This window comes from Serinus canaria, chromosome 4 (genome assembly GCF_022539315.1).
Source record: "Serinus canaria isolate serCan28SL12 chromosome 4, serCan2020, whole genome shotgun sequence".
NCBI lineage: Eukaryota > Metazoa > Chordata > Aves > Passeriformes > Fringillidae > Serinus > Serinus canaria.
Window position 1 is genome coordinate 13,856,139 of NC_066317.1, and position 16,440 is coordinate 13,872,578.

The 16,440-nt window shown below is 39.4% G+C and overlaps 1 protein-coding gene across 2 annotated transcripts in view; it reads right to left on the reverse strand.

Annotated features, from left to right (window-relative positions):
* ARHGAP10 (Rho GTPase activating protein 10) overlaps nucleotides 1–16,440 on the reverse strand; it is a 139,162-nt gene that overhangs the window by 16,821 nt on the left and 105,901 nt on the right. For both annotated transcript variants that reach the window (XM_018926922.3, XM_009101358.4), the window contains one exon: nucleotides 2,868–3,030. In XM_018926922.3, coding sequence (XP_018782467.1) covers nucleotides 2,868–3,030 — 163 coding nt within the window. The remainder of the gene's footprint in view (nucleotides 1–2,867; nucleotides 3,031–16,440) is intronic.

Genomic DNA, 16,440 nt, shown 5'->3' on the forward strand with positions numbered 1-16,440 from the left:
AAAACTACTGTGTAACTTGGTGATTGACAGGGAAAAAAAAAAAAAGCTATGTTCTACCATAGAGTGTATGTAAAAATAAAACGTATTTATTTTTAGTATTTGGCTCTAGATGGAAGTGTGAAGTTAAAAATAACTTCAGGAAAAAGGTTAAAGAAAGTTTAGGGTGCATGGTAGTCTTAAAGCAGCAAACTCAGGTCTCCACTGAGAAGCACCCCTGCCAAGCATCACCCAAGTCTCTACTCACCCCTACAGCAGCACGTGACAACACAGGACATATGTCTGATGCACACAGAGCTTTCAGAGAAAATCTAGCATCAGGCAGACACACACACTTACAGACATGAAAACCAACAGCTTAACAGGGCTTCAAAATGGCACATATGTGAAACATCACCTTCAAGTTTCACCGTATGCACAGCACATCTTTAAATACTGACGTGACAATTGAGCAGTCGGGGCTTTGTGAGACATTTCAAATTGGTGGCAAAGCCCTTGCTCTCTTAGCTTCTTTCACCACTCTGGACATGAAGCCCATCAGGATGTGAGGGTGTATTTGCTTCCATTTGGTGCTCACCTCACCATGTTGGCAGCTGTAGCTCTTGCTTAGGAAGGTGGGACAGGGAAAGGGCATGCATCACCAAAATCTCTGCCAGGAAACATTGTGGTGACAACAGCTATCATTCTGGAAAAAACCAAGCTTCTTCTTTCTTGAAAACAAATACCACAAAAAGTATTCTTGCTACCCATCACGTACTCTTGCTTAAAGCAAACTACTGGTGTAAACCAGCTCTCGAAATATCTGACACATCTTGACCCACAATGCAACATCCTTCCCCTGGGACAAGCTGCAAGCAACTCTTCTGCCACAAAGAAGTCACCATCACCTTGTTGACTGCATAACTCCGGAGTGATCGATCTCCGACAAGCAACACCCATGTGTTATAAACATCAGCAGGAACTTGAGAAACCGGATCCTCTGGTACAATTCCACCTTCCCTAGACTCCCTATGGCATGTGCTGTAGCTCAGTGAACACCTGCAATACCATTTGAGAGATGATACTGTGGATTTTAGAAAGGGTTGATTCTGTCCCAGTTTGGCTCAAAATACAAAACATTTTGAAACCCTGCACAAACAGAAAGGTTTGATCTTCACCTAACTCTAAGAGTTGGTCAATCTTATGAGAATAGTCTGCAACCAACAGCCAGTGCTACATTTCCTGGAGCTCTGAGAGCTACCAGAGCTACATTCTGCCACCACTACACTGAAGCTGCTCTATGTTTTGGTTTGGGTTTTATTTATTAAGGCAGGGCCCTCTGAATCATCCAAACTAGAAGGGGAAGAGAAGCCAATCTGAGGTGAGAAAGCAGAGGAAAAAAAGAATGTAACGTTCACAGACTATTCTGTCACTGTCCAGGCTTGTTACAGAAGTAGCTCTAAAGCAGACTTCACAGACAGGGGAGTGGAAGAAAGAAACTACTTTTGACAAATTATCTAAATGCATATACCATGCACCTTTATTTTTTTCCTTCCAAAGAGAACTCTAAATACTGTTTCCAACTGAGCAGAAAACCTCAAGCCATCAAGTCAGGTTTCCAAAACACCAGTGCAGTAAAATTCTTGATGAAAATTAACAAACCAAAAAAATTGCAATGTTCCTTCAAACACCTGAAGTTCCCAAACTCTCTGGATAAAACCAACATCCTCCTTTTATTCTCTGAAGTGACATTTTCACTGTCCTGCTAAACCTGTGTTCCTTAATTAGCTGTCACTGACAGTCCAGTTTTATACCAACTTCAGCATCTTTTCCACACATGCACCTCTCTTTGGTAACTACAATTTGTTGCTAATTCTACTCACTTCTAGAGGATAGTACAAGAGGATAAGGGAAAAGTCACTTCAGACCTCTACTGAAGAAACAACATTTATGGAAAATACCTATACATCTGGAATTCTTTCAATACATGTGAGAGAAAAAAATTGTTCTAGTTAATAAACTCCCAAGTCAGCAGTTTATTATTAATAATTATTCTATGAATATCTACATATTCTCATGTGTTATGTACATCTACACATACATTTTACACCTGTTTCATCACCAGAGCTGGCTACTCAGAATGCCATTATGGAAAATATCTGTAACAGATCTTTTCTCCAGACCTGCTCCTTCCACCATTCTTGGCACTAAAGGCTGGAAAAGTTTGTCTCGATAGTGGTTAAAGTCTGAATGAATAGCAAAGCAGAGAATTCAATTCAAGTTCAACTTGATTTAAAAACAAGTTATGGTCAGCTCTTTGTGTATCAAACCTGGACACATATTAGAGAGTCAGGACTAACATTTCAACATCAATTTTTGCTAAATTTAGGTCACACTCAAAAATGGAACACCTACAGCATCTTTTCATCTGAAAGTGACAGACTGCACTTCCATTGGAAACCAGGCCTTAATTTGTTTAGAAGAGACTAAAAAAATAATGTTCTTAGACAGCAGCATCTGAGCACACACTCATTGCAGTGTGTTTATCCAAACCCAAAGCTGGGCCCAAAATCTTAGCAGTATGGCATATAAGTGTACCTTAATGTTTTCTTGAAATAAAACTGCTTAAATTAAAAAAAATTAAAAACCATCTAAAATGTTATAACAGGTAACAGGAAAATGAAGTAGATTTCATAGAACATTTTTTTCTTAAAAGCATTCAAGTAGGCTCTAAGCTCCATCACAACACATAAACACATATTTTTCTAGCAGAAGAAAACAAACACAATTATATGCAATTTCTAAAAATCACTCCTCACCAAACTGAAAAGGAAAATGTGTTTCACAACCATACCAGTAGAAAAATCCTTACTTAATATTCAGTTACTTACAGGTTTGTTGTCCAGCCTGCAAGATCTCCACTGTCCATGATAAGGTGATTTCCATCCAAGAGCCCGAGGGGGCTGCTGGAGAATGCAGGTGTTGGAGACTGGGAAGAAAGAGAATCCATGCTCCCAGTTGGGGTGTCTTCTCTGGGAGAGCTGTGACTGTCAGCTAGGAAAGAGAAAACAAGTCAGGATAGTCAAGGAATTATCTCATAAAGCCAAATAATCTGCCTTGGAGATAATGTCCTGAAATATGTAAGAGAAGAAACCTTTCTGTTCCATCTCCACTGGGTATTTTGGAGGACAAGAAATCTCCCAGTATTTCCCCAAAAGGAACCATTGCACAATTTCTCCCATTGTTCTCACCAGGCTTTCTTCAAGTACAACATATTCTCAGTCCCTTTTCAGTTGTGTTTTATGTGAATGAAATGCTAAATTTTGGGGAGGTGTTTTTAGACAAAGGCAACACTTCTGATAAGAAAACAGTCTGGGATATGCACATTTGCACGTCTCCCTAAAAACACAGCCTCTAAAGATAATTTAACACACATTTGAGGAAATGAGTGCTCTCAAATACAATAAGCACAGTCTTCTCAAACATGAAACAATGACATTTAGAAAGGTCAGAATAAGCAAGAGATCTCTAACAAACACACAATACCCAAAAATGTTACTTTTATTACTCCTTTCTAATGGTGTTAATTTTAAGAGAGCTCACTGTATTCTGATCTATTTTTTTTTCTTAGGGTACCCTTAGGATATCACTTTTGAGGCAACATATTCAGATATGATTGATTAGGAAAACATTAAAGGAATAACATTCCTATCCCGAGGACTGTAAGATAAAGTTACCAATGTGTCAGAGCAGTCACTGCAAACCATGCTGACACATCAAGCCAAACAGCACATTCTTCACTGAAAAGCTAACCTTCACCCACACAGCCTTTTCCTTTCAATCTTTATTTTTTTAAACATCAGCTGCACATTTCATAAATTCTAAAGGTGCGTGAAATCAGCAAGCAAGCATTCAAGTAGCCAGCACAGCTAAGCCAGCAGTCTCAAATGGGGCCTGTTGCTGTTTTCAATATATTGATATTTAACAGTAACAAGGATCAGTTCCAGCCACCCTTTACAATGCTCCCTGCATCCCTTCCTCCATCCATTCTACTCCCAGTAGCACTCATGAACACAACCCACAACCCACAAGCCTGCCAGATAACACCAGCAGAAAAGTCTAGAGTGGTTGAGATACCGCTGTCCCCACCATCTTTGTAAAAGAGTTCTGCTCTTTTGGGGCCAAATGCTTTTGGGAAAAAAAAATAACAACTATGTCCTAACACAGCATCAAAATACTACAATCAAAAGCTGTTCAAATATTGTGCTGTCTTGACAAGTTATATCTCCCATATTTAGTAATATACAAGATGAAGTCCTGTACAACATTACTTTCTATTTCTAAATTAACTAGCATCTCCTCAGGGAAGAAATGAGCTTAATTCTACTCCATCAAGCTAAGTACTACTGTTGCAATGATTTCATTTATGATTTTTTTCTTAATTAATGAAAAGTGCAACACCACAACAAAACAAATGTGGACAATGAAAAGCCACCCTTGATGGATAAAATCTTTCTCATAACTCTATCACAGCCTCAATTTCTTCTGCTACAATAGCTCAGAGTTAGCAAAGCCCTCAGCTGCTTCCCCAGCCATCTCATCCTCACCCCCTCCCAGCAGCTCTGAGAGAACAACTTCCCTAGAGAGTAAAAATGACATACAACTGAAAACAGTGAAATGATAAAAGTGATCATCTGGAAATTTCTCCCCAAGCAGCTGCTAATTTAAGGATCTAAATTAGCCCATAGTACCAAAGTGTGATATGCTCTGAGGAGGAGAACATTACCTGGGAAAATGAGGCACTTGCACTGTGGCCCAATCCTGCTCACCTGGCACCTCCCCACTGCACCAAGGCCATGGTGCTGCTGCTTCAAATTTACATAACATGAGAACCGCAGAGTGTCAGGTAAAAACTCACTCATTACATTTGCAGATGTATGTGTCACAGTGATAAACATCTGAGAGATCAGACAGTGGTACTGCAACTTTACTTCATAAATTCCTTAGAACTAGAGTTAAGTCCTTTTAATCTATCCCAATTTCCTTTCAAAGCAGGAGTAGTAGCACGGTCTAGATTATCAAACTATATATACCATACTAGAAGGCCACATTTACCTCAACCATTCACTCAGCATTACTGAAACACATTTGAAAGGAACATGCTTCTTAATATCACAGATAACACCAGCTCACAGCACCTCCTTACAGAAAGCAGAGGATATTCTGTTGAATTGTTTCCCAGAACACACAGAAGTTAAAAAACCCCAAACACTGAACACTTCAGTCACGCACAGCAGAGTCAACACTGGAGACTGTAGTATACAGGCAATTATGTTTGACATTATCTTAAATTAAACTGTGTGTTAAATCTTTCCTCAAATTTTACTTCTTCCTTCCTGAGCCAGTGTTTTCTCACAGTCTGTACTGCACTGAACTCCCAGAACTAAGACTGAGTTTTGAACACTAAAAAACAAATCAGGTATTTAAACAGGAAAACGCCTGCTAAATTCTATGGGATTAAGTAAAAACCCTCTAAAAACATGTACAAAGAGACTTTACATTTCTGATGTCTTCAGTTATCTCCTTTAGTAAAGTAAAACAATATTTTCATTCAGGAAGAGGCAATTCTGTAGAACAGCAAATACAGATGACTAATGACTATCCAGTACATTTTCATGATTAAAAACAGTATATGCTCCAAATCTAGATCCTCAAAATATAGGGTAATTGCCATGACTGCAACAGCACAAAGACCTCACCTGTATGTCAGTGCCAAAAGTTCTGCTAACTTCAGAAATTATAGTAACTCCTGTACATGGCAGAAGCAACAGAACTGTGCCTCATTATCTCCTCATTCAGCTTGATAACCTGCTTTTGATTAATGCCCATCTCACATTGGGGTCAAACTACATCTTCCAAATAGTCATTGTCTGAAAACATCAGCAGATGATAAAGGGGATGAAGAATCAATTGGTTACTAATTAACAGACTTGCCAATCAATGCATGCACCTTCTCTTTGTTAGGTTTTATTCTCAGGCATGACCCATGTAAAATGCACTACTAATTATTATATTACCCCTCATATCAAGTTTTTGTGCTGTGTGACAGTATTTCAGTGATCTCCTTTTTATGTTTTACACCAAATCTCTTACTGGGAGGGATTTTGCAGCTTTGGAATCACATACCTGTTTTATAAAGCTGTTACAATTTCCCAGTGTTCTCTCTCAAGAAGCTACATCAGATGTGATTCTATGGGGTTTTGCTGTGGTTCCATCAGAATGACATTAAGCATTAATTCCACTGCTTACTCCTACTCATCAGTCCCATTTGTACATCCAGGGCTGGTACTTGTTTTAGCCATTAATGTAAATTAATAATATGATGAGTTGATTGGCCTCTGTGACCAACAGACTTAGCAGAGTCATTGTTTCTAAGGGTGTGCTCCCTTCTGTAATTCTGGGCTACGTTTTTCCCTCTAAAATCTGTACATTGGTTTCTCAATACAACCACACTTATTTTGTTTGAATGGGTGCAGCTTAGCACACAACCACAATCCTACTGCCTGTCCCTATTTGCAATTCTCCAAACTTTGTCCCATGTGCAAATATATTGTCAAAGATTTGTATTTACCTTTCTAAATACTGCTACTTCATCAGCATTCCTCCAGTTGCTTCAAACATCTTCAGCAAGCTACAAGATGTTTTAAAAAATTAACACTGCCAAGCTATACAACCCCATGACCAGAGACTTTTTTGCAGACAAGTTAGGTGACTTTGTATTATTAAAAATATTCACCTAGCAACAGACCTACCTGTGAACATCTCTGCTTGATTACACATTGATTATCACAAATAAGTTCTTTTTGACACTTCTTCACAACTTGTAACATTCAATGACTTCTAGCTATTTCCTCTTTTTCCACCCCCTGCCCTTTTCCTGTTGTTTTCTTTGCAGAACCAGTAAAGACCCTAAGCTGATGGAGACCTGCCTTTTAAGTTTTGACATGTTTTGTTTCTTTAAGTGCGTGTTAAGGACATTGCTGGAACTGAATCAGCTTTATGGGTTTCCATTTACCTCTGAAGTCAGGAGCTCCTAATATTGATAGTCCAGTATTTTTTACTATTTCTATCCTCTCACTCCTCTCTATCTCCAGCACTGTTCTCCAGTGAGCAGCACTGTCAGGTCTCCCACTGCTATGAAAAAGCTGACTGCCACATTGGACTGACAGGTCCTTTCGAAGAGGAGGTCCAGAAACTTCCTACTCTTCTTTCCTACCACCTGAATTCTAATAAGCTCTTACCTTATAAAACATGCAAGATGTGACTGCCTTTAAAGCTCATTTATATTATTCTTTGAGCATACAGTCTGGTGTTCTTGGTGCCTTCACCTTCTCCTTCTAAAAACGTCAATCCCCCTCCTTTTTCTCTCATATTACACTCATTTTTGGGTGCCAAAGAGAGCCTGAACAGATGAAGGACATGAGGGTTCTCAGCACAAAAGCAGTAAGTCTGTATGACATCTCACAAATTTCTGTCAACATTCCAGCCATCAACTCTTCACCTTCCCTTCGTCATATTTGTGGGAAGGCTCTGAGTGCCTTCAGCTTGGCCATCTTTCTAGAGCTGCCATCAAGCTGCTTCTACAATTCATGTCCCCATCCTACACAAATAGGTGTAAGATCCAATTTTACTATCAAGAGAGTTAAAACTTGTTTCACATTCTCACCACCTTTTGCATACTATTTAAATTTTTGACTGCATGGATCGTTTTTAAACTGTCATGTAAATTAACTTCTTGTTTCACTGATCTAATCACAACACTCATCCAAGCCTTTGAGCTTTCACTGTGCCTCTGCAACAGACACCCTCTGCACTGTCTTTATGGCCGCTCATGGTTCAGACCAGCCCCATCTAGAAAATAACAAATATCTTAGGCTGATCCTATCAATTTACTGGTGTGTCTAGCTGGTACTACCAACCCCTCAGTCTTTAACCCAAATATCCTTCCTCCTTCTCCCCTTCCCTGCCTTGTGTCACCCTTTCTCATAATAACAGATACCCCCCAAGTACCAGCACAGACCAACACCTGCCTCATATCCAGCTTTTCTCTAGCAAATACATGAACCCTCAATTCCTTCTGCTTTCTATCTGAAGGAGCCTTAGACAGTAAAAGCTCTCAGACCCTCCTTACCAGAAATCTGAACTAAGCTTCTACCTAACTGAGCATGACATGTCTCCCCACTGCCTTTTTTTCTCCTTTTTCCATCTGGCTAGTCTAAGAATATTTTTTGTTGGCATCCAAAGTTGAAAAAAAAAACCCCGAAATACTTTGGCAGTGTCAATAATCAGATCCTTACTTTACTCTGAAAATTCTAAATAAGAAAAAAGCATTTGTATTAAGGACCATGAAAAGCAGAGAGTTAACACTATCAGTTACTTGCTCAAGAGACAGTTTTCTTCCAACTTCAGCTTAAGTAAACTGATGAATTACATGTTTTAATGTTAAAAACAGGACTAATCTTCAATGTCAACAGTACAACCAATGTCTACAGTTTAAGGGTAACCAGAGAATGAACACAGTCTATGAAAGAGAATTTTTCTGGAGTAAAAGAGGAATATGAGACTGTTTCTGTTGAGATACACAGAATACACCAAACAGATCTGTCATATATGTTTTAAATGGTGAATTGCATAGGCAAATCATGGTAAAATAAGAGGATAAAAATCCATCTCAACTTTACACAAACAGCTAGAGTCACAGACAAGGGATGACGGGGACAATTACTGAGGAGAGTAGGTTAAAGATGCTGCAAAATCCCTGTTGCCACCTTCAAGTCTGCCATTGTCTGCATTAGGAGGTGGGGAAGCAGCAGCTGCTGCTGTGCAGCCACCAGTCCTTCCCCATCAGCATCACAGCTGCATCCCGCTCTGAGACAACAAACATTCCTTCCCCATAAATAGCTCATGTCCCACAATAATCCAGAAGTCAACCAAGCAGAAAGTAGCTTTGCCCTTACATTAATTTATGGGCACTATATTTTCATTTTAATAGGAATCTAATAGATCAGGGACATAGAAAAAATATCGGTATCATAAATATCCTTGATTAAGCAAGTATTTAGTTCTAGGTGTTAGATCTTCAGCATCTATAGAAAACAGACACAAAAAGCATAACCAGAGTTTCCTTAATCACACAGTTAATAAATAATGATCCCATGAAATGATGAACCAACTAGTCTGGAAAGGATTCAGCCATTCCTGGAAAGCTAGAAGTAACTCCATTGCAGAAAGTTTTCTGTGATAGTTATCAGAGGAATCTGCAGTCAAGAAGAGCCTTTTCTAGATGCAGGGCTGACCCCTTTATTCACTGTTTACCATGCCACTCATCCTGTGGTAAATCACACCAAACACCAGGGGAACTCAGATATTCTTCTACTTCTTCAAACTTTAAAAAAGTTTTCTGAATTAATGAAGCCAAGTCATCTGTTTCTCAGTAAATTAAGAAGCTGTGTACTTTTATTTGTCATGCCACTAAAACTGGTCAATTGTTTATTACCTCCAGACCACAGAGACTGCTTTTTTAAAGAATCAGTTTCCAAATCAAGGTGAAAGCTTGATGGCAAGCTAATAGTGATCTGTTATTTGGTTAAAAAAGCAACTACAGTGAATTCTAAAACTAAACAAGAGAGTTATTTCAGTGCTCCTGAAAAAAGGGTATTTTGGAGGTCAAATTCCTGTAGAAACTCAGAAAAATAGATTTGTGCTAGCACATTCCATCATCCAAAAGTACCCATTAATAACCCCAGAGTGTAGCAAACCCTATACAATGCAGCCCTGCCCTGGTATGCTGTTAGTTCTTACATAAATTCAGACATCATAGACTCATCCAGCCTCAAGCCAGCAGAGCAAATGGACAGCAGACAACCCACATTCCCACGTTTCATGCTGTCACACAGAACACATGCAGCAAGAATCAGATCCCTGCTCCATCTACTTTTTTTCCTCTCAGACAAAATAATTAACTCAATTATTCGAGCTGACTACAGTTTTTCCTAGATAAAGACCAACTTTGATATATTTTTCAAATGTGTGCATGTAGCAGCATGTGTATGTTAGGCATAAAGTAGCTTTCCTGTGGCAAGGTTGTTTTCCCCAACTCCATAATGGTTCAGATACATCAGGTAAAGGAGGAAGCTAGACAGAATTTGCCTCAAGACTGGATGATGCAACTCAAGAATTGTAGCCAAAAGGGCCACAAGGTGTTTGAGTTGGGGTTAGGAAAAGGAAAGAAATGTGCTCATCTGCAAGTTAATTAGAGGCAAATGGAATTTGGGGACCATCATTCTGTCCTGGCCTCCTCCTTTCTGATTTTTTTTGTCCATTTTTAAAATGCAAAGTTCAATTTTTAACAAGCATCATTCTAGAGATACACTTACCCGGTATCATTAAACAATTAACCTGTAAAAATTAAGCAATTATTTCAATGAATATCCTCCTTACTGCAGGCCATCTTTCAAAATCAGAAGAAATATTGCTTGGATTATTTTACATCAATAAAATCCAAGACACATAGCCTTTCACTGAGCAAGCTAAAACTAAAATAGGTAAAGAATCCCCATTTATTCCTCAAGCTGTGGAAAAACAGTTCAAGATAGTCACAGATACAATGTTGGGATGTTAATTTTATCACATAATTAAATTTAGAAACAACAGAAATCAGATACAACCCTGCAGAAGGGTTCCTCTTTTGATTTGTGTACACCATGATAACAAGAGCAGTATCTAAACTCAACAATTACTCATTTTTGCCAGAGCTGGCTTGGCAGGAAACCACACATGATCTCCAGCCTTACCAGCCTGGCCAGATGCCAACCAATTTCATGGCTGAAAAACTCAATGATGACCAGAAGCTACTTCCCGAAAATCCTGACAAATAGTAAGATAAACAGACTGTCCCACCATTTCCATAGTTTTTTTGGTAGCACTGAGTTTGAGTTTCCACCAGTCCAGGCAACATTAACCTATGGTCCAGGTCTATACTGAAACAATCAAGGGAACAGTCCTAATCTAATCCATGAGAACTCTGAAAAACCAGAGCAGATCAAGAAGGGGTACAATCACCAGGCCTGAAAGTTCCCAAAGTCAGAAGCACTTCTTAAACCCTATCAAAAACTCCAAGTCCATGAAAATATTATTCCATTGCCTTTTCTGTTTTGTTGGCAAATCAGGCACCAATAAGCTGGAAGCTGTATCTGTAAGTGTGCTTCCACGCCCAAAAGGTAAGGTGTTCAAAAGCTCTTTCCCTGAGCTGCCAAACAGGGATAACATCATGCTACTGTCTCCTTTTCTCTTGCTATTCAGCTTGCTACACATGCAATCACTTCCTATGACTTCTTAAAAGAAGTTTCTCACCAATAATTCCACAACCTGGCCAATGACAAGGACTAACTGCTACCACATTGTGTATCTGATGGGTGTCTCACAAGAAAGCCATTCTGAAATTTGCACTATGCTGCTGACACTTGGCTGTGCCTCCTTCCTCATTTTGTTCACTTCTCTCTTTTTGCCATCAGAGTGACTTCAGTAGAGGAATGGATCAAGCAGGATACCTATGGCTTGTTAAAAAAACTACTGAGAAGAAGATAAGCAGCCCTTAGGGGAAGTTGTGTCAGTTGTTTCAACTTAACATCCAGGTGACAGGTTTGTTGATCTCCCCTAAGAACACCTTCAATCTCCCTGTTGGTTCAGCAAGTCACAAAAACAGCTGGGAAGGAAAGAAGTGACGGCAATGTAATTCACCTTGCACTAAGTGCAACTTTCAAAAGAAGAAAAGAGAAGCAAATAGGACAAAGGCTTCCAGAAGCTAATGGGCAAACAACAAGACATTTTTTCTGACCGAATGAAAAACTCTGATAGAGTGGGAGCAAAACAAGAAGAGGAATATTTTCTAACTTGCATATCAGCCCTCTAAAAAGTTCACCAGCTCTCCTCTGCAAGATCTCTGCTATTCTTGTCACCAGTGAAGAGAAGCAAGAGCATGTGAGGAATCCCCTAACTCAGGGCAATGCATGCTCTCATCCACAGGAAGGTGACTGAAGAGCTGAAGTCTTTGTTCTACTTACACTCTTGTGTGCTGGGTGAAAGAATTTACTTTTACCAGTAGAGGTTGGCCAGGGAACAGCTGGCATGTAGTAAAGATATGTCAGTGACTTCCATGCCCAGGATTAATGGCTTTTAGCATGCCAAATTGGCCTTCTTACAGCATTATCTGCCCCTGTATGTCTGTGCACAGAAGGTAGAGAATTAAAGAGATGAAGGATTATTACAGGAGGTCAGAGATTTTTAACAATGTCTGGCCTCAAGGAAAGACTGACCCATTCTCCTGAACTCTCCCTGTTTCTTCTTTCAATTCAGATTCTAGTTTTAAGTCAATTCAAGTTCCCTTTCCCTGCCCCCTGTTGTATGCATGTGTGTGAACACGTGGATGTGTTTACTTTGAACATTTCTACAGCCTCCAGATTTCATACACTGAAAACAGACAAGCACTGGCAATGAAACTAAGGCAATTCTCACAGCAACCATGAAGATCTGATACACCTCATTCAACGATATGAAAAACTTAGGAGATGTTTACTACACAAATTTGATTTTTGCTAGCAGCGCAGCAAGTAGACTGTAGCAAAAAGATTACTCACAAGGATAAAATGGCCATATAATGTATATTGTGCATGCAAAGTATGGACCAAAATTATTCTGTATCTCTTAAGAAAAAAAAAAAAAGGAAAAAAAGTACCTTCTATGGACCCAAAGCTTTCCAAGCAGAAGTCAACTCTCTGATAGGAAAGTAGAACCCACAATTACATAAGAAAAAGCTTTACCTTCACTGGCAGTAGCTCAAAAAGACTTTTAAGTTTGTATAGCACACAACCTACTCAGAGCCATCAGGTGGGAAAAGCTGTGATGAATCACAGCGAACTGCAGGAGCAACTCTTGCAGCAAGATGAAATACAAACTGTCTGAAATTCCACATGGCAAACAGCAGTCATACTGATCTTCCCCTCATGACTAACATTGGTGCACTTATTTTGTGACAGCATAGCTGTGTTCTGCTCAGCTGTTAACAATAGTGTTGCAGGGCCTTATGGCTTTTTGATATGCCTATGTAGCTGCCTTTCTTTCCATTTCCCCTCCTATGTGCCAGGTTACAGAAACACTTCCAAGCAGAAAATTCAGAAATAGAAAGAGTTCAAGGCCAGGTTTCACACCTGCAACCTCGCAGTTCTGGGCTGTTTCAGCCGTTAAGACCAGTCTCATTATAAGTCCAAGGCTTCCTCTAACATCCAGGTTTTCTGTTCAGTAATTCCAAATGAAGTTTATGATTTTTTACTTGTGTTTGAGACAGGAAGGGATGGAGGGGAGTAGGGAGAGGGAATATTGCTATGTAGCCATTACACATATCACATTTTACTCTGATAAAGTAATTTAATTGAATGACACAGTAACTCACGCAAATTAATTTATCACCCAAATTACGACACCGTCTCACTCCAATCCCCACGAAAAAATCAAAACCAGCTACTTCTATTCAACACTAACATACCATTCACAACTGTGTCTTGAAAGACTTCAAAGGGCAATATAAGTTAGCACAAAGTTTTGAAGGGTTGAGTAGCAGTTCTAATTTCTATTTCTTTTCAAATTCTGCAGAATAATCTGTTTTCTAAATCACTATAAATATAGTATTTAATTTACAGCAGCAGCAGGCTATAAAAAACACTCCATATGATTCCAGAGTGGGGGGATAGGACACAAACACCCTACAAAAAGAACAATGCAGCCCCCCTTTGACACTAATGTGCTATGTCCATGTATGTGCCAAGGAGAAATTTTGGCACCTAGAGAGTATTCAAAGAGAATAAGGCATCAGCAGCCCCTGTGGTTTAAGATGTATATTCTGGTTTATTTAGAAAACAAGTTGCTCTGTCATTGGACAAAGTGCTACGCATGACCCATTTCTTGACTCCAGGTGTGACTTATGCAACTTGTGCTGATTCTCTGCTCATCCTGGAGGGACTGCATTACACTGCCTACTTACACAGGACTTTTCTTCCCATACTGCTCTAACAGCCCTACAAAAATTGTTTAATAATCTCAAAGTCTCTGGCACCAAAAAAACCCAAGAAAAAGAATGCAGCAAACAAACAAGAGAAATCCCAAACCTGTTGCATTTGCTACAAGACAAGAAACGTACATTAAAATTTAAATAAAATTGTAAGCGAACAAAATTTTAAATCTGCATTGCCCTCTAGGAGAAATGTAAACAGCAATCTCCTCTGACATATACTGACTGCCCAAATGGAAAATAAAGACCCAATGACATGTTTAGAACAGAATAAACAACTTCCAGTTCTAGCTTACAGTCTTTCCCTGTCTGCATAGAGAGACAGAGAGGCAATGAAAAGTCATTTGTACATAGCTGAGACTGTAAGTCACAGGAGTTTCTGCACTGCTATTCACTATAAAGTTTATTCAGATAGTGAGGGGAAAAGAAGAAAGCAATTTCCATAGATTTAAAAAAAAAAAAAAAAACCCAAAAATAAAAAATAGCCAAAGACATAAATACCCAAAACAAACAAACAAACCAAAAACAAAACCAACCCAACACCAAAAAACAAATCCCAAATCTTCATTTAGAAGGCTAAAAAACTCTGGAAACGGTCTTAATGGAAATCTCAGACAAATCTGCATTTTGCTGAAACAAGAACTTTGGGTCTAGGCCACACAAGAAAGTAGCTCAGAGTTCCCCATTAGGTCCAGTTCTACTTAAGAAGCTAGGATGTCAAAAAACTTCAGAGCAAAAATTTAGTACCTGGCTTACCACAGAGCAAAGAAGTTGAAAGAAAAACAGACAGAATCATCTGTGAATCAAGTTGGTCTTTCAGGAAACAAAGATCCTCACAGCAGTAAATATAATCCTTGGATTGTTTGCAAATAGGTTTAATCATCTAATTGCCATGTACAAGGAAGGAAAATCTATGCACTATCAGAATTCAGTACAGCTAATTACTAGAAGGCAAAATCAAGATTTTTATCAAACATAGTGTGTGTTCTTCAGCTATTATATCTATCAATATTTATATATCTTACAGCCCTTTCTGGGTGGTTGCTGCATACATTTTCTGTGCAGTCAAGAAGCTTCTCGACTGCAAACGTGCTTTTAGAAAGAAACCTGGCCCGAACCCTGCATTTCCAATTCAAGCAGTGGATTCTGAAGCCTGTTAACTCCCTGGAGCAGCTGATAGCTAAAGACTTGTTTCCGCTTTTCTAACAATTTCCTGGTTTGCATAACAATCCTAAAAGAAACACACTCAAGAAGTTTTCCAGCACAGAGAGATTTTGTCTCTGACATAGTTCTAGTTTCAAGGCATAGAGGAATATTTATGTACAATTACCATAACTTTAGAGATATATTTGTCTATAAATATATTTACATATAAATATGTATCAGCTGCTTGTTTAAAACAAGATTATGATAATTTTGCCATATCCAGGAAATACAAAACACTGGCTTGTGCCTGGTGCTTAACTCATGCCATTGTGAATAAGGGGGGGCGGGGGGGAGGGAAGGGGTTTAATGTTTAATTTCCTGTTAAAAACACACACAGGATAAAATCTCCCAAAGAGCAGTTATAAAACATGCATTTGTTAGCCAAGAAACTAGGTAAATATGGAATGAAGCCCAGGCTCACTTCTATTCCTTCACCCCCTCTCCAAAGAAGAAAGCAACTGAAGGCCACAGAGTGTATTTGGAGGCACTGAACTCTACTCAGGGACTAGATAATTCATGAGCCTGGCTGATCCACACAGTCTGCAGCCACTGGGGCAGTGGCTCAGAGCATGCAGTGACACAGCTGGGCTAGAGGCACTGCAGCACTGCATGTGCATGGCACACGTGCCCAAGAGCCATTGTCCCAACTACTGCCCACTGTCCTGACACAGCGGGCTGGCTGAACAAGGAAAAGAGCCATTAGCATGTGGCCAGCAGCTACCAACAGCCTGAGGATCCTGCTACCTTTGGCAGTGCTTTACAGACCACAGAGGATATTTTTTCAGCAGTTACAAGGGGCAATGTTATTGCCAGATTCCCACTGAAATTTCACCTGCAGCAGTCCAGCCTTCACTATGGTTTTAATACGTACCATGATGTAGTGGGGTACTCTGCAGTTCAGCCCACTACAGCTCCCAGACACGCACCAAGGTTCTGCATGAAATGTAACTATTACATACAGCCTTTAACAATCCCAGCTCTTTGCCAAGATGCCCAAATTAGACAAGAATATGGACTGCATTTAGGCAAAACAGAGTCTTTATAACAATTTTCAACAGTAACACGGTATTTTTGGCTCTCAGAATAAAAACAACCCACCAAGTGCTTTTCGTCTGCAGTGTTTGGGTCAAAGTCAA